Source organism: Aquarana catesbeiana, linkage group LG13 (assembly GCF_042186555.1).
Source record: "Aquarana catesbeiana isolate 2022-GZ linkage group LG13, ASM4218655v1, whole genome shotgun sequence".
NCBI lineage: Eukaryota > Metazoa > Chordata > Amphibia > Anura > Ranidae > Aquarana > Aquarana catesbeiana.
The window spans coordinates 233,822,612-233,839,656 of NC_133336.1; the positions used below are offsets into that span (position 1 = coordinate 233,822,612).

Consider the following 17,045-nt stretch of genomic DNA (forward strand, 5'->3'; position numbering starts at 1 on the left):
CCGAAGATAGTTCTTAATGACATTAGTTGTATGTTTGGAGACATTGTTCTGCTGTAGAACAATTTTGGGGCCAATCGCATGCCTCCCTGATGGTATGGCATGATGGATAAGTATCTGCCTGTATATTTCAGCATTGAGGACACCATTGATCCTGACCAAATCTCTAACTCCATTTGCAAAAATGCAGCCCCAAATTTGCACGGAATCTCCACCATGCTTCACAGTTGGCTGCAGGCACTCATTATTGTACTGCTCTCCAACTCTTCGCCAACAAACTTCCTCCTGCTGCCATTTTTCTGCATCCCAGTTCTTATATTTTCCTGCATGGTTGGGTCACTTAGCCTGGTTTTCACATCCGATACTTAAAAAAATTGATGCTGTTTTAAAAGCAAAGGTTGGTCACACCAAATATTAATTTGATTTGGATTTCTCTTCTGTTCATTTACTTTCCAATTTGTTAATGTACAGTCAGGTCCGTAAATATTGGGACACCAACACAATTCTAATCTTTTTGGCTCTATACACCACCACAATGGATTTGAAATGAAACTAACAAGATGTGCTTTAACTGCAGATTTTCAGCTTTAAAGCTGAATTTTTTTATTTTAATTTTGATATTTACATCCAAATCAGGTGAACGGTGTAGGAATTACAACAGTTCGAATATGTGCCTCCCACTTTTTAAGGGACCAAAAGTAATGGGACAGATTAACAATCATCTATCAAACTTTCACTTTTTAATACTTGGTTGCAAATCCTTTGCAGTCAATTACAGCCTGAAGTCTGGAACGCATAGACATCACCAGACACTGGGTTTCATCCCTGGTGATGCTCTGTCAGGCCTCTACTGCAACTGTCCTCAGTTCCTGCTTGTTCTTGGGGCATTTTCCGTTTAGTTTTGTCTTCAGCAAGTGAAATGCATGCTCAATCAGATTCAGGTCAGGTGATTGACTTGGCCATTGCATAACATTCCACTTCTTTCCTTTAAAAAAAACGCTTTGGTTGCTTTCGCAGTATGCTTCGGGTCATTGTCCTTCTGCATTGTGAAGCGCCGTCCAATGAGTTCTGAAGCATTTTGCCGAATATAAGCAGATAATATTGCCCAAAACACTTCAGAATTCATCCTGCTGCTTTTGTCAGCAGTCACATCATCAATAAATACAAGAGAACCAGTTCCATTGGCAGCCATACATGCCCACGCCATGACACTACCACCACCATGCTTCACAGGTGGTATGCGTTGGATCATGAGCAGTTCCTTTCCTTCTCCATACTCTTCTCTTCCCATCACTATGGTACAAGTTGATCTTGGTCTCATCTGTCCATAGGATGTTGTTCCAGAACTGTGAAGGCTTTTTTAGATGTTGTTTGGCAAACTCTAATCTGGCCTTCCTGTTTTTGAGGCTCACCAATAGTTTACATCTTGTGGTGAACCCTCTGTATTCACTCTGGTGAAGTCTTCTCTTGATTGTTGACTGACACACATACACCTGCAGTAGGTGACTGCGATATTGTGTCAATCTCGCCGCATTTCTCGGCGAGATTTGACACCTGCGAGCCCCGTCGCAGGAGCCAGCGCCGAGATGGCTCACTCATCGGAAAAGGAAAACTTTGTTTTCCTTTTCCGATGAGTGACAGGCAGTGCTGACAGCTGTCTGGTATGAATCCTGTGGCGGGAACACCGCGCCAAATTTTAAATGAAAAAACCGGCGTGGGTTCCCCCCCCAGGGGCATACCAGGCCCTTAGGTCTGGTATGGATTGTAAGGAAAACCCCCTATGCCGACAAATCGGCGTGGGGGTCCCCCCAAAATCCATACCAGACCCTTATCCGAGCACGCAGCCCGGCCGGCCAAGAAAGGGGGTGGGGATGAGCGAGCGCCCCCCCTCCTGAGCCGTACCAGGCCGCATGCCCTCAACATAGGAGGTGGGTGCCTTGGGGGAGGGGGGCGCCCTGCGGGGCCCCCCCCACCCCAAAGCACCTTGTCCCCATGTTGATGAGGACAAGGGCCTCTTCCCGACAACCCTGGCCGTTGGTTGTCGGGGTCTGCGGGCGGGGGGCTTATCGGAATCCCAGATCCCGGCCCCCCACCCTGTGTGAATGAGTATGGGGTACATGGTACCCCTACCCATTCACCTAGGGAAAAGTGTCAATAAAAAAAAAAAAAAAAAAAAAAAAAAAAAAAAAACAAACAGTACACAGGTTTTAAGAGTAATTAGTCAGCTCCGGGGTCTTCTTCCGACTTCGGGGGGTCTCCTTTCGACTTCTCCCGGTGTTCTGCCTCTTCTCCCAGTGTTCGGCCTCTTCTCCCGGGCCCCGCTGCTATCTTCTTCCAGCTCTATTTTTTCAGTGAGGGGCCTGGTCTGCTGCCGCTGTCTTGTCGCTTCTTCTCGTCTTCCGATGTTGACATGACGCTCTCTCCGGCTCGAATGCTTTGTGCGAGCTGCGGAGCCATTTATATAGGCGGTGACCCCGCCCCCTTGTGACGTCACGGTCCCAGCATGCGCAGGGACTCTAGGGTCATGCCCCCTTATGACGCCAGAGTCCCTGCGCATGCTGGGACCATGACGTCACAAAGGGGCGGGGTCACCACCTATATAAATGGCTCCGCAGCTCGCACAAAGCATTCGAGCCGGAGAGAGCGTCGTGTCAACATCGGAAGAAGAGAAGAAGCGATGAGACAGCGGCGACAAGACAGCGGCAGCAGACCGGGCCCCTCGCTGGCAATAGAGCTGGAAGAAGATAGCGTCGGGGCACGGGAGAAGAGGCCGAACACCGGGAGAAGAGGCCGAACACCGGGAGAAGTCGGAAGGAGACCCCCCGAAGTCGGAAGAAGACCCCGGAGCTGACTAATAAATTACTCTTAAAACCTGTGTACTGTTTTTTTTTTTATTGACACTTTTCCCTAGGTGAATGGGTAGGGGTACCATGTACCCCATACTCTTTCACACAGGGTGGGGGGGGCAGGGATCTGGGGGCCCTCTTATTATAGGGGGCTCCCGGATTCCCATAAGCCCCCCGTCCGCAGACCCCGACAACCAACGGCCAGGGTTGTCGGGAAGAGGCCCTTGTCCTCATCAACACGGGGACAAGGTGCTTGCTTTTCCCCCAAGGCACCCACCCCCCCATGTTGAGGGCATGCGGCCTGGTACGGCTCAGGAGGGGGGGCGCTCGCTCGTCCCCACCCCCTTTCCTGGCTGGCCGGGCTGCGTGCTCGGATAAGGGTCTGGTATGGATTTTGGGGGGACCCCCACGCCGATTTTTCGGCGTAGGGGGTTCCCCTTACAATCCATACCAGACCTAAGGGCCTGGTATGCCCCTGGGGGGGAACCCACGCCGTTTTTTTCATTTAAAATTTGGCGCGGTGTTCCCGCCTCAGGATTCATACCAGACAGCTGTCAGCACTGCCTGTCACTCACCGCGAAAAGAAAACAAAGTTTTCCTTTCCTGATGAGTGAGCCAGCGCGACATGCACAGTACCCTGTCGCCGAGAACCAGCGCGATGGTATCGCGCTGGAAACACAATCTCGCGGTCAGGTACTGTACTTCCTGGAGAGTGTTCCTGACAGTTCTGGCCAACTGTTGTGAAGGGTGTTTTCTTCACCAGGGAAAGAATTCTTCGGTGATCCACCACAGTTGTTTTCCATGGTCTTCCGGGTCTTTTGGTGTTGCTGAGCTCACTGGTGCGTTCTTTCTTTTTAAGGATGTTCCAAACAGTTGATTTGGCCACACCTAATGTTTTTTTTGCTATCTCTCTGATGGGTTTGTTTTGTTTTTTTCAGCCTAATGATGGCTTGCTTTACTGATATATATATATTTGTAGTCAGAGTCATCACTTGGAAAACGTGGTAACCCTAACTAACAAAACCTGAGATGTGCCCTGGTCTAGCTGGTCAGTACGCCTAAAAAAGGGCATACCCTGAATGCGTATGAAGAAATGTATGATGTATATGGAATGAAAGTTTGGGCAATGGGAGGGTGGGAACCAGGAAGATGAGCCGACGAGGGACCTGCCAGAGGAGGAGGGATATACACCACCCAGACTCCTCTAACTTGTAGTCAGGGTTACCACGTTTTCTAAGTGAAGACACTAACTACCAAGACCTGAGATGTGCCCTGGTCTAGCTGGTCGGTACGCCTAAAAGAGGGCAAAAGAAACAAAAAAGGTAGGTAAAGTATGAAAAGCTTTAATGAAACAGGTAACCACAATTAATCCAATAAAGTAGAGAGCGCTCTGCTAACTTCCGTATGGGGTTTTGGTATGTACCTGCTGTAACAGAACGACCTCCAACGCCCCATGTACTTAATAATGTAAGTCGGGACACCCTGCTTAGAAGCTGCAGACACTGCCCTGATCCTGAATGAATGTTCAGAAAATTGCTTTGGATTTAACCCCTGACCTGTCTGTCTGTTCTTGTTGTTGGGAAGCTGTAACTCGTAATGCTCAGGGAATCTGGCGAGACTACCTCTGAGCAGAACAGGAACAATATCAGCTAGCTTGGGACACCTTAAGCACTAGGCTGAGACCTGCACCAAAAGGGGAAGGAGACAACACGTCTGACATATCATGGAAAATCTGGCCGGTGGTAGGTTGACGAGACAACTGAGATCTCCCTTGCGTTCTCTGTATACCCCTTAGCATGGCTTTCAGAGAGTGAGCCGCAAAAATGGATGGACTATCAGGTGTATGCAGGGACCTGAAATGCTGAATACCCGACAAATACAGCTTGATGGTATTAGTAGACAATGCCAACTCACTGTGGCAATATGCAGTGAAAGTCATGACATCCTTAGGGCAACTGCATGGATATAAAGACATAAACCTCAGGAAAGTCGTTCAACTCATCGCGTATGCTTTCAGAGTATTCCTGGATAAAGACCTATTAGCAAGATCGATTGCCTGAGTCCAGAATGTGTTTAATCCATGACTAATAGCAAGTAAGGGGGAACTGGCTGGCCCGTCCGTTCTGCTACCGGATGCTGTAAGAAAAATTGAGGCATATTGAGATAAGAGAAAGCATCAGCCGCACCGTTGAGATCCCCACTGATAAACTCACCCCAAAAATGAAACTTGTACGCCAAGCCCAGCCATGTCAACCTACGCATAATAGACATGATTAGAAAGGACCCCGATCTACCTTTATTGACAATTTTGGCTGTGGCCAAATTATCCCTAAAGAAGATGACCGAGTTGCCTGACCAAACTGGACCCCATGTGACTGCTGCCGCCAGAATTGGATAGATTTCGAACAATGCTGAAATAAAAGCAAACTTTGGCAGATGGAAAACCTCTGGGAGCCAATGGCTGGCCAACCATTCATGGCCAAAAATGGCCGCAAAACCAACTGAAATGGTGGCGTCTGAAAACACTCTGGGAGAACTATCTTTTGGGTGCTGCATAAACAGAGATGACATTTCAGTCACACAGGAACTGATCCCACGTGATTAAATCGGCTCAGGCATCTGCTAGAAACTTGACAGCCGAGTCAGAATCCTGATATTGGGGAAAAAGGGCCAGCAATCTGGAAACAAATGCCCTACCCTGAGGGATGATTCTCATGGCATGATTTAGCATCCCCAAAAAAGACTGCAAGTCACTCTTGGAACAGACTGGGGATCGGACAAACAGATGAATGGTCTGGTGTATTCTGACCATCTTCTCCAAGGGCAGACTAGAAACCATGAGGTTGGACTCAAGCGTGATCCCCAAAAAGGTTATGACTTTGGTAGGACCTTCCATCTTATGACCAGCTAAAGGGACATTTAACTCTGAAAACAGTTCTGTAAGCGCCTACAGATCCCTGGGCAGTTCACCAGGGTCTTCCAACAGCAGGAAATCATCAAGATAATGAATTATTCCTCTGACAACCTCTGCAATTACCAAAAATCCAATGAAGAGCCTGGGCAAAGGTGTCAAACAAGCAAGGACTAGTTTTTGACCCAAAAGTTAACTCAGTGGCAAAGTAATACTGACCGCGCCACTTGATGCCATGAAATTGCCAGAGAGCAGGACTAATAGAAAGCAGCATGAAAGCATCAGTAATATCAGCTTTGGAAAGCCAAGCACCCCTACCTAACTGTAAAATGTGCTGGATAGCCAAATCCACTGATGAATATTTCAGCGAAAAACTCCTCAGAGGGAATAAGAGAATTAAAGCTAGGAATGTGAGATGAATGAGGCATGGACAAATCATAAATCAAGCGATATTTATTGGAAAATATTCCACAGACCACCCCAATGGGGCTAACCCTCCACTTACAAAAAGGTGATGAAAGGAAAAGACCGATCAGGAACCCCTTTGACAGTTCTGCCTGCAGTAACTCATCGACAATAGCAGGGTGACTCTCTGCCTAAATCAAATTATTGCATTCAAAAGACTCTGTTGGAAGGGTGATGAGGCCAGTGTGAAAACCTATAGAAAAATCCTCCAACAAAATCTGTCTGAATGCTGGGGATGGGTGATTTTCCAGATAATCCCCTAGCAAGGAGATATTGACTTGGCATAGTCATGACGCACTGAAAGACTTGACAAGACAGGCGGATTTAGGGTGAGCTCTGAAGCAATTAGAGTAAACGTACTAAAGCCTGCATTGGTTGTAGTTGCAACCTGTGTAATTGTAATTATTGCATAACTGAGCTTTACCCAGATAACGGATGGGTCTACCCATTTTATCAACCTGACCTGAAAGTCCCGAAGATATATTGGCAGGGATGAAATGGGCCTGTGACACAGAAGGCAAAGCCGCCAATGGTGAAGGCACTGCCGAAGGTAAAACTATGACATTAATAATACGAAAAGGGGGGGGGGGATGGTGGCGCTTCCTAGTTTGGGTAAGGGTGCCAGGTGATGGTATAACTGACCTTAACGGTGAGAAAAATAAAACTTTTTTATAAAAATAATGCTCAGTGAGCTGTCAGTACGTGACTAGTAAATAGGCTGTTATTCACTTAGCGAGACGATCCTGCCAGACACATGACTCATCTTCACTCAGTGAGTGTTTCCCACTAATAAATATACCTTGATGTGCAAATCTCTAAGTGCATGCTAGGTTACTAGCTCCAAATTACCAATCCTATATATTAATCAAACCTTAAGTGAAGATGTGAGATGGTGCACACTTGTATATACCTTATTAGAGCACATAACCTCAATTATAAACTATATAGGAAAATATGCAATGAAAAAATATACAATAAAAAATATATAAAAAAAATTATTATTATAAGTACACAAAAACTTAGTGATAGTCCATAATTATATGTAGAAACCCCACTCGGGGTTAACACCCCAATTAGTGAATGCAAGTGTTCCAACAGGTCTTGGTACACCTGTGTGTAGCTAATAGTCCATCAGGTAGATTAAATCTCCATTCATAATAATTGACATAAACGGTGACTGTGAGTGTTCAAGGATTCCACTTGTGATTTCATGCTCCCCCTCAAGTATCCCCACTCACCAGATCCCCTCACCCCCACGGGGGTAATGCGCTTATCTTTAGGCCCACCGCGGTTGCTCCACCGGTCTCATCCAGAGGTCTGGGATATTTCACCTTCCTGTAAATTTTATCTCTGTGGTTGGCTCCTCATAGAGGAAAAAAGATATAGGCTCCCATAGTGTAGTAGAAAATGCTGGGTTTTATTGAGAAACAACAACTTGATCCAAACGATAACAACTTTAAAAAATATATATGTATAAAAATATACAGTTATAAAATTCCTGGATAGCCTAAATGTATCCCACAGGCTGCACACAGTGCCATTTGTAAAGGTGGGCAGCTGGTGTAGGATGTGTCGGCTAGCTCAGCAGCAGACGCTAGGTATGTGTTGTGGAATCAGCAGCAGCGTGCTGCGTTCCACCTGCGTTCCAGCTGTCTCTACCAGGAAGTGACGTAGCGTGTGTGGCGCCGTTGTACGCGTTTCGTCATTGACGTCCTCAGCGACCAATGATGAAACGCGTACGATGGCGCCACGCACGCTACGTCACTTCCTGGTAGAGACAGCTGGAACGCAGGTGGAACGCAGCGCGCTGCTACTGATTCCACAATACCTAGCGTCTGCTGCTGTGCTAGCTGACACATCCTACACCAGCTGCCCACCTTTACAAACAGCACTGTGTGCAGCCTGTGGGATACATTTAGGCTATCCAGGAATTTTATAACTATATATTTTTATACATATATACCGTATTTATCGACGTATAACACGCACCGGCGTATAACACGCACCCCAATTTAGGAGGGAATTTTAAGGAAAAAAAACTTACATTTAAATGCCCATCATTGCAGCCTTCTCAGTGCAGCCTTGCCCCAGTGCAGCCTTCCCCAGTGCAGCCTTCCCCAGTGCAGCCTTCGATCCCCTGTCTTCAAAATCGCCGACCGCAATTTGAAAATGGCGCCGCCGGCGCCGAAATACACAGAGCCGGTCCTCGGCTCTTTCCGGCGGCTCTCGTTCACTTTCGGCTCCACTCGTAGTCCCGAGCGGAGCTATCCGAACCTAGCCGAGTAGGTTCAGATAGCTCCGCTCGGGACTACGAGTGGAGCCGAAAGTGAACGAGAGCCGCCGGAAAGAGCCGAGGACCGGCTCTATGTATTTCGGCGCCATTTTCAAATCGCGGTCGGCGATTTTTACGTTTTGACAGCTCGGGATCGCATGGTATCTGCGTATAACACGCACCTGCGACTTTCCCCTGATTTTAAGGGGAAAAAAGTGCGTGTTATACGCCGATAAATACGGTATTTTTTAAAGTTGTTATCCTTTGGATCAAGTTGTTGTTTCTCAATAAAACACAGCGTTTTTTACTACACTATGGGAGCCTATATCTTTTTTCCTCTATGAGGAGCCAACCACAGAGATAACATCTACAGGAAGGTGAAATATCCCAGACCTCTGGATGAGACCGGTGGAGCAACCGCGGTGGGCCTAAAGATAAGCGTATTACCCCCGTGGGGGTGAGGGGATCTGGTGAGTGGGGATACTTGAGGGGGAGCACGAAGTCACAAGTGGAATCCTTGAACACTCACAGTCACCGTTTATGTCAATTATTATGAATGGAGAATTAATCTACCTGATGGACTATTAGCTACACACAGGTGTACCAAGATCTGTTGGAACACTTGCATTCACTAATTGGGGTGTTAACCCCGAGTGGGGTTTCTACATATAATTATGGACTATCACTAAGTTTTTGTGCACTTATAATAATAATTTTTTTTATATAATTTTTATTGTATATTTTTTCATTGCATATTTTCCCATATGGTTTATAATTGAGGTTATGTGCTCTAATAAGGTATATACAAGTGTGCACCATCTCACATATTCACTTATGGTTTGATTAATATATAGGATTGGTAATTTGGAGCTAGTAACCTAGCATGCACTTAGGGATTTGCACATCAAGGTATATTTATTAGTGGGAAACACTCACTGAGTGAAGATGAGTCATGTTTCTGGCAGGATCGTTTCGCTGAGTGAATAACAGCCTATTTACTAGTCACGTACTGACAGCTCACTGAGCATTATTTTTATAAAAAAGTTTTATTTTTCTCACCGTTAAGGTCAGTTATACCATCACCTGGCACCCTTACCCAAACTAGGAAGTGCCACCCCCCCCCCCCCTTTTTCGTATTATTTGTGTTTATAGACCCCTTTGGGGAGCTATATTAGGGGAGGCAGCATACCTAGACGGACCCCTAAGTGCAAACATTTACTTTCCTTCAAAACTATGACATTACCTGCAGCCGGGCTTGGAAGAGCAGGAGCTGGGGGTGCAGCTGATACCTCAGCACTGGCTGATACCACAGCACTAGCTGCGTGGGCCTCAATCACCTCCATCCTATCCTGCAACTGCAGCATAGAGGTAGAGAGTGTATTTAACACCGCATGTATCTGTGTCAAAGAGTGTATCTGGTGTATGCTGACCATCTTCTCCAAGGGCAGACTAGCAACCATGAGATTGGAATCAAGCGTGATCCCCAAAAAAGGTGATGACTTTGGTTGGATATTCCATCTTATGAGCAGCTAAAGGGACATTTATCTCTGAAAACAGTTCTGTAAGCACCTTCAGATCCCTGGGCAGTTCACCAGGGTCTTCTAACAGCAGGAAATCATAAAGAGAATGAATTATCCTCTGATGATGGATCTATGCAGTCCGAGCCCCTATAGTCCCTACCACGGCAAGCAGCCTGTGAGAATACCATATTTTAGCAAGCTGAAACTTACCTCCGACGCCACCACCCCCAACCTTGCTGGTGACACCAAACCCCCCCAAAGACCAGCCCGTGGTCTTGCCAAGCTACAGAAACAGAAATTAACCCCCATTGAAACGAATAGCATGACTGATGGCATACCCGACAGTATGACAGACAATATGATATACAAATGACAGACAATATGACATACAATATGACAGACCACATGACAGCCTGCAAGCAAGATGATTCCCCTAAACACCATGAAATTGCACGTCATTGCGGACAACCATGATGACACATGTAAGTCCCTGCGTAACCCCCACAGATGATAGCATTACCCCCCACCAGCAGATGACATAACCAACCCCCTTCTGCAGATGATTGGCATGCTGGGACCCACAGCCCCCCTTACATCCTGTGACATGCCTAATACCCCCCGAGGACTGACCAATCTGGCAAAACCCCCCACCCCCCGAAACACTACCCCCCATACCCAGCTATAATCCTCCCCCTGGCCATTGCATGGCGATACAGATGCTGGCATCCACAGCCTGATTGAGCCATTGAGAGCTCCCCCAGACATTGACCCTCCCCGATCGCTACCTGGAGCACTGCGATAAGTGCCAACCCCCCCAAGGATACCTGAAAACCACGATGGGAGCAGGTGAAGCGGGGCCTCCTGACAGGCGATTCCCCCTGCTAGCACGAAACCGGAAGTGACGTCAGGTCGCACCGGAAATGACGCTCATTGGCTGTTACCACAGGAACCAGGAAGACGAGCCAACAAGGGACCTACCAGAGGAGGAGGGATATATACCCCCCAGACTCCTCCTACAAATCCAGGCTGGCCTCCAGCCAGCCTTCTAACATATGTAATTCTGCACAGTGGGGCCAAAATAATCTATTAGCTCTTCTATGTCAGAAAGCATTCTTCATTTACACCTGCCTAAACTTTTGCACAGTACTGTACCTCCATTTTCCTTAGTGATTCTTCGCTCCTCCAGATCATATCTCCTGTTTTACCTTCACACACTGATTCTTGGTTCTTTCTATAGTTTTGTCACATGACTCTTTTCCAATCATGGAGCAATTCACTTTGGTCTCATGTTCATAGATGGGATGGTAACAAGGGTTTTACCCATGCAGCATTGTTTTAACCAGAATTTCCCCAGGGTGTGTCTGTCCATGTATGTCCATTCATCCTCCCAATCTACATCCATCAGTGTTCATCCATCATCATGTCATTGTGTGACTCCATCAGTCAGTGTTCATCCATCGTCATTTCATTGTGTGTCTCCATCAGTTAGTGTCCATTCATCATCATATCATTGTGTGTCTCCATCCATCATCATGTCATTGTGTGTCTCCATCCGTCAGTCAGTGTCCATCCATCATCATGTCATTGTGTGTCTCTATCCATCAGTCAGTGTCGATCCATCATCATGTCATTGTGTGTCTCCATCCATCATCAAGTCATTGTGTGTCTCTATCCATCAGTCAGTGTCGATCCATCATTATGTCATTGTGTGTCTCCATCCATCATCATGTCATTGTGTGTCTCTATCCATCAGTGTCCATCCATCATCATGTCATTGTGTGTCTTGGTTAGGGTTGCCACGTTTTCTTCAAGCCAAACCCGAACACTTTAGCGGCGCATGGCATGGCACCCCAACCACGGCACGATTTTACTGTGAATGTCACCCGACAAATCGCAGCAAAATCACGTAAACAGAATCATGGGATGCCTGTCACCCAAAAAAGTTTCGCTTTGCGATTGTGGTGCCATTATGCCCATTCCCTCCTATTACAAATCTTCTTCCCCTACCAGCAAAAAATCCTCCTCCCTCCAATACCCCCATGGCAGCCGACAGGGGGTACCACGGGGCCCCAGCTGACAGGGGGGCCCGGACAGCAGGGGGATCGGAGCGGGGGGCAGGGGGGGCATTACAGAAGAGGGGGGGCAATTACAGAGGAGTCAAAACATAAGGGAGAGAGAGAGGTGACAGGTAGCTGCTGGGGAGGTAGTTTTTAATAAGTTAAATGTTTAAAAACAATCCACTCACTCGCCATGTCAAAGGTGTAGGCATGTCAGTCTGTGAAGTCTGCTGTCCCATTCTCCTGATCCACGCTGCTGTTATCACTGAATTGCTGGAGAAAACAGAGCCGCTGGAAACTCATGTGAACTGTCAGCCTCTGGTGTGTTTAAGCCTCTGGAACTCTCTGATTGGTTACAGCGTCCCAGGCTGACTGCAGTTTCCCTGCGGCTCTGTATCCTTGGCTCCCTCCAGCGATTCAGTGAAACAGCAGAGTGGATCAGGAGAATGGGGCAGCGAACTTCACAGACTGACATATACAGCTCTGACATGGAGAGTGAGTGGATTGTTTTTAAACAATTTATTAAAAACTTCCTCACCAACAGCTGCCTGTCGCCTCTCTCTCTCTCCCTTATGTTTTGTCTCCTCTGTAATTGTCCCCCCCCCCCTGCTGTCCGGGTCCGCCTGTGTTCTGGGGCCCCTACAGGAGGCCCCATGGTACCCCTGTCAGCGGCGCTGGTGTCAGGCAGAGGGAAACCCGGGCACAGCAATCTAAACCCGCACTGTCCGGGTCAAAACCGGACAGGTGGCAACCCTAGTCTCTGTCCACCAGTCAGTGTCCATCTATCATCATATCATTGTGTATTTCCATCCATCAGTCAGTGTCCATTCATCATCATGTCATTGGTGTCCTTTTATGAAACTGAGATCAGCGGCGATCCCGAGTCTCACCGCTGATCTCAGCTCATTACCAGTTTATGAAACTGAGATAATCAGCGGAGAACATGTTCTTCGCTGATTATCTCAGCACAGTGAGAATTTGTAACTGACTTCACAGAAACGGCCAGTTTATGAAGGTGCGATCTCAGCACCTCACTGGCGATCTGTGACAGAATTCTCACTTTCTGATTCACCATTTCAGAAGTCTTTTGACTTCTTTCTTTCACCAAACAGTCATAGTACATCTTCCCCACCATTACACACCCCAAAACCAGCAGGATAGGAATATATATATCTGCATATACAGAGATATATATATATATATCTGCATATACAGAGATAGAGATATATATATATATATATATATATATATATATATATATATATATATATATATATATATATATATATAATCTAGATAGATAGATTTTTTTTTTTTTTTTTTTGATGTTCACGTCTCTGGCTGGGTTCACACTTGTGCGATGCGTGAACCAGCGTGATTCCTGTGCGGGTTTTCACATCGCACCTACATTGACATCTGCGCACCACTGCGGGTGTCATTGTAAAGTTAATGACACCCCCAGATCCTTTCACAGATCGCAGTGCGAACTATGTAATGGTACAGGAATCGGATCGCATGGGTGTTCACACCCATGCGATCCGATTCCAGTGCGGACCAAATAAAGGGTCCTGTACCATTTTGGTGCAAATGCAATATGATTTAGGGCCAGTTCCCACTGCTGCGGTGTCCGAGATCGGATGTGATTCGCATCGCACTGCAGTGCAAAATCACATCCGATCTCTGTGCGATGCGATTTCAGCCATACAGATAGTATTGCTAAATTTGCATTGCACTCGGACCAAACTCTTACAGGACCCTTTTTTTGGTCCACAGCAGAATCAGATCGCATGGGTGTTCACACCCATGCGATTCGATTACTGTCCGAATTTGCAGATCGCACTGCGATATGCGAACTGATTTGAGGGTGTTGTTACCTTTTAGGCCCAGTTCACACTTGTGCGATGCCAGACATCGCACAGGCATCGCATGTAATTAGCAGCACACTGCCATTCACATTACATGCGATGTCTGTGCGGTGCGATATCAGCTGTACAGATAGTATGGCTGATATCGCACAGCATTCGGTGCAAACACGCACACGCACAGGCAGTGTGAACTGACATGCGAGTCGGTGCGATGCGGTAACCCGCAGTGGATTCGCAGTGTTCTCGCATTGCACCAGTTTAGCAATTTTTATGTTTATCAATTATGAAATATATTTCATTTTAATTTATTAATAAATATTTATACTTGTATACTTTATTAAAATTATTTTTTTAATGATTATAAATGTATTTTGCATTTATATGAATGGTGTATAGCTGCATTACATATGTGCATTACATTCATTTACTATACACCATTCACATTTAAATAGGGACATGTATGATCTTTAAAGTGTAAGTAAACCCCCCCTATCGTTTTCAGCCAAGGGAGCTGCCATCTTTGCCTCTGTTTAATCTACAACTGCCATGATGCTGCACATGTGATCAGTTTAGACACCAGCCATTGGATGGCTTGATAGTTTGGTTGAGAGCACAACCAATGGGAGTGTTACATTTCCGGCACGTGCCGGAAATTAAACTGTTTTATGGATGGGTTTACTTCCGCTTTAAATATTGATAAAAACAATGTTTTTTTTTTATAATTAGGTTAATGTATATTGTGTAGGGGGAATTTAACTTTATTATTTTATTAATATGTTGGGGAATAATGTGTGCTGATTTGTGTTAAACTTTTGTATTTTATGGTTCTCATACTGTAATCCCGCTAAATCACGCGAGAATACAGTGAGAGGAGCCATTCTCAGGAGTTCCGGCATTTGTAGATCGCTCCTCAACTCAACATGAGAAGCGATCTACACACTTTCATAAACAGGCACTCAGAGGAGAGCGATCTCATCTGAGAATGCCTGAGAACTGAAAAGCGGTATTTTACCGCAGTTTCATAAAAGGACACCATTGTGTGTCTCCATCCATCAGTCAGTGTGGGTTATAACATACTCCCTGATATAAATGATTATGGATAAAGGGGTAGAGTTGCAGTTTCATGGAATAATATAATCACTAAACTTATCTATGTTCAGTGTCTGCTTTACATTGTCTGGCTCATCATAGCAAAAGGCAGAACTTGATTGGCTGCTGAATGAAAACAGAAAGTTCTAAAGTCAGACATTTGGCAGGAGGTCCGTTATCAGTTATTATGTGAATAATAATAACAACAATCGTACACTTCACTCATTGTTTTACCTCAGAGAATAAAGGAAATGAGGTTGATCTGCTGAGATCTGATGACTATTTCTATCTTCTCTTCTAGGATCGAGAACAGTGACTTGTCAGATGAAACTAAAAGGGGACTGAAAAAGTTGGAATCCCTCCGGCCAGGACTGAAGATTCATACATAATGACCCCCATAGTTGCCAACATTGTAAAAAAAAAACTTTCGGGACACTTTTTTGGCTGTGGGCGGAATCGTATTATTAGGGGGCGGAGCATGCGTTTGTAGGCGTGTCATAGGGGGAAATAAAAATGCGTCGCGTAAAGCGCGCCGCGGCGAAAGATTGGCGTTGTTTACGTGGAAAAGTGGGCATGGCTTAAGTGGGCATGGCTCAAAGGGGGTGTGGTTAGAGTCTGGTGGTAAAACACGTGGTAAAAGTGCACGAAGCTCTATGCCTGAAAAGGTTCAGAAGCTTCTCTGGCATATTTGTTGCAATAATGCAAAAATACTAATTTCCACTACACTAGGTATGAATCGGGCCTAAAGCACAAATAAAACCTTGATATTCATGAATGTAGCATAGTTGCCAACATTGTAAAAAAAAATTTAGGGACACTTTTTTGCATATAGGCGGAGCCTCGCTATAAGTAGGGGGTGGAGCATTCGTTTGTAGGCGTGACATAGGGTAACCGAAAAATGTGGCGCGCTTAGCGAAATATGGGCGTGGTTTGCACAAAATAGTGGGCGTGGCTTAAATGGGCGTGGTTCAAAGGGTGTGTGGTTAGAGTCTGAGATGAATGAGGGATGGAGAGGGAAAGGGGGAGAGAGGGATGGAGGGACAGCAGCCCCAGATCCTACACAACAATAGAAATATGTGTATTCTAGAAAGTTTAACAATCAGCAGATAAAGATACTCCAAACACCTGGTGTTAGCACTTCAATCATCCCGGCACCATGGTTGTTATAGTGTCAGGATGATTAAAGTGCATTATTTCTATTATTACATTGTAATATAAAATTAAATCATTCGACTCACCATAATGCCGAATCAGTGGGATCCCTGAGCGTGTCACCTGCCACATCGCCTGCCACCAGCAGAGTCCATCCTTGCATCAGGTGTCCCCACCAGCAGAGTCTGTCCTTGCATCAGGTGTCCCCACCAGCAGAGTCCATCCTTGCATCAGGTGTCCCCACCAGCAGAGTCTGTCCTTGCATCAGGTGCCCCAGCAGAGTCTGTCCTTGCATCAGGTGCCCCCAGCAGAGTCCGTCCTAACATCAGGTGTCCCCAGCAGGGTCTGTCCTTGCATCAGGTGTCCCCAGCAGAGCCATAGTTACCCCCCCTGTACATAGTTACCCCTCTCCCCCTAGTTACCCCCTGTACATAGTTACCCCCCTGTGAATCGTTACCCCCCCCGTGCATAGTAACCCCCCCGTACATAGTATCCCCCCCGTGCATAGTTACCTCCCCTGTACATAGTAACCCTCCTGTACATAGTTAACCCCCCCTCCTGTACATAGTCAACCCCCCTCCTGTACATAGTTATCTCCCCTTGTATATAGTTAACCCCCCCTCCTGTATATAGTAAACCCCCCCCCCCCCTGTACATAGTTAATTACATTACAGTTACATCACTGCCTGGGCTTCACACAGAGAGAGGGACAAGAGCAGAAGGAGCTCCACGAGCGGCCGGTGCCGTGTTCGTGGAGAGGGGAGGGGCCGATCCGTGCGGCTAACCCTGGCTTCAGTATTGTGAAGAGAGAAGCCGATTCATTGGCTGCACAGATCAAGTCGCCTTCCTCTCTCCACTGAACACAAGGGAA

General features: G+C 46.4%; 1 protein-coding gene across 3 annotated transcripts in view; it reads left to right on the forward strand.

Annotated features, from left to right (window-relative positions):
- The window catches only part of LOC141116964 (NACHT, LRR and PYD domains-containing protein 12-like), a 264,975-nt gene extending 248,204 nt beyond the window's left edge, over positions 1–16,771 (forward strand). For 2 of the 3 annotated variants that reach the window (XM_073609492.1, XM_073609493.1), the window contains one exon: positions 15,324–16,771. In XM_073609492.1, coding sequence (XP_073465593.1) covers positions 15,324–15,411 — 88 coding nt within the window. In that variant the 3' untranslated portion in view covers positions 15,412–16,771. The remainder of the gene's footprint in view (positions 1–15,323) is intronic. The other variant, XM_073609494.1, reaches the window with a different exon arrangement.
- The last annotated feature ends 274 nt before the right edge of the window (positions 16,772–17,045 follow it).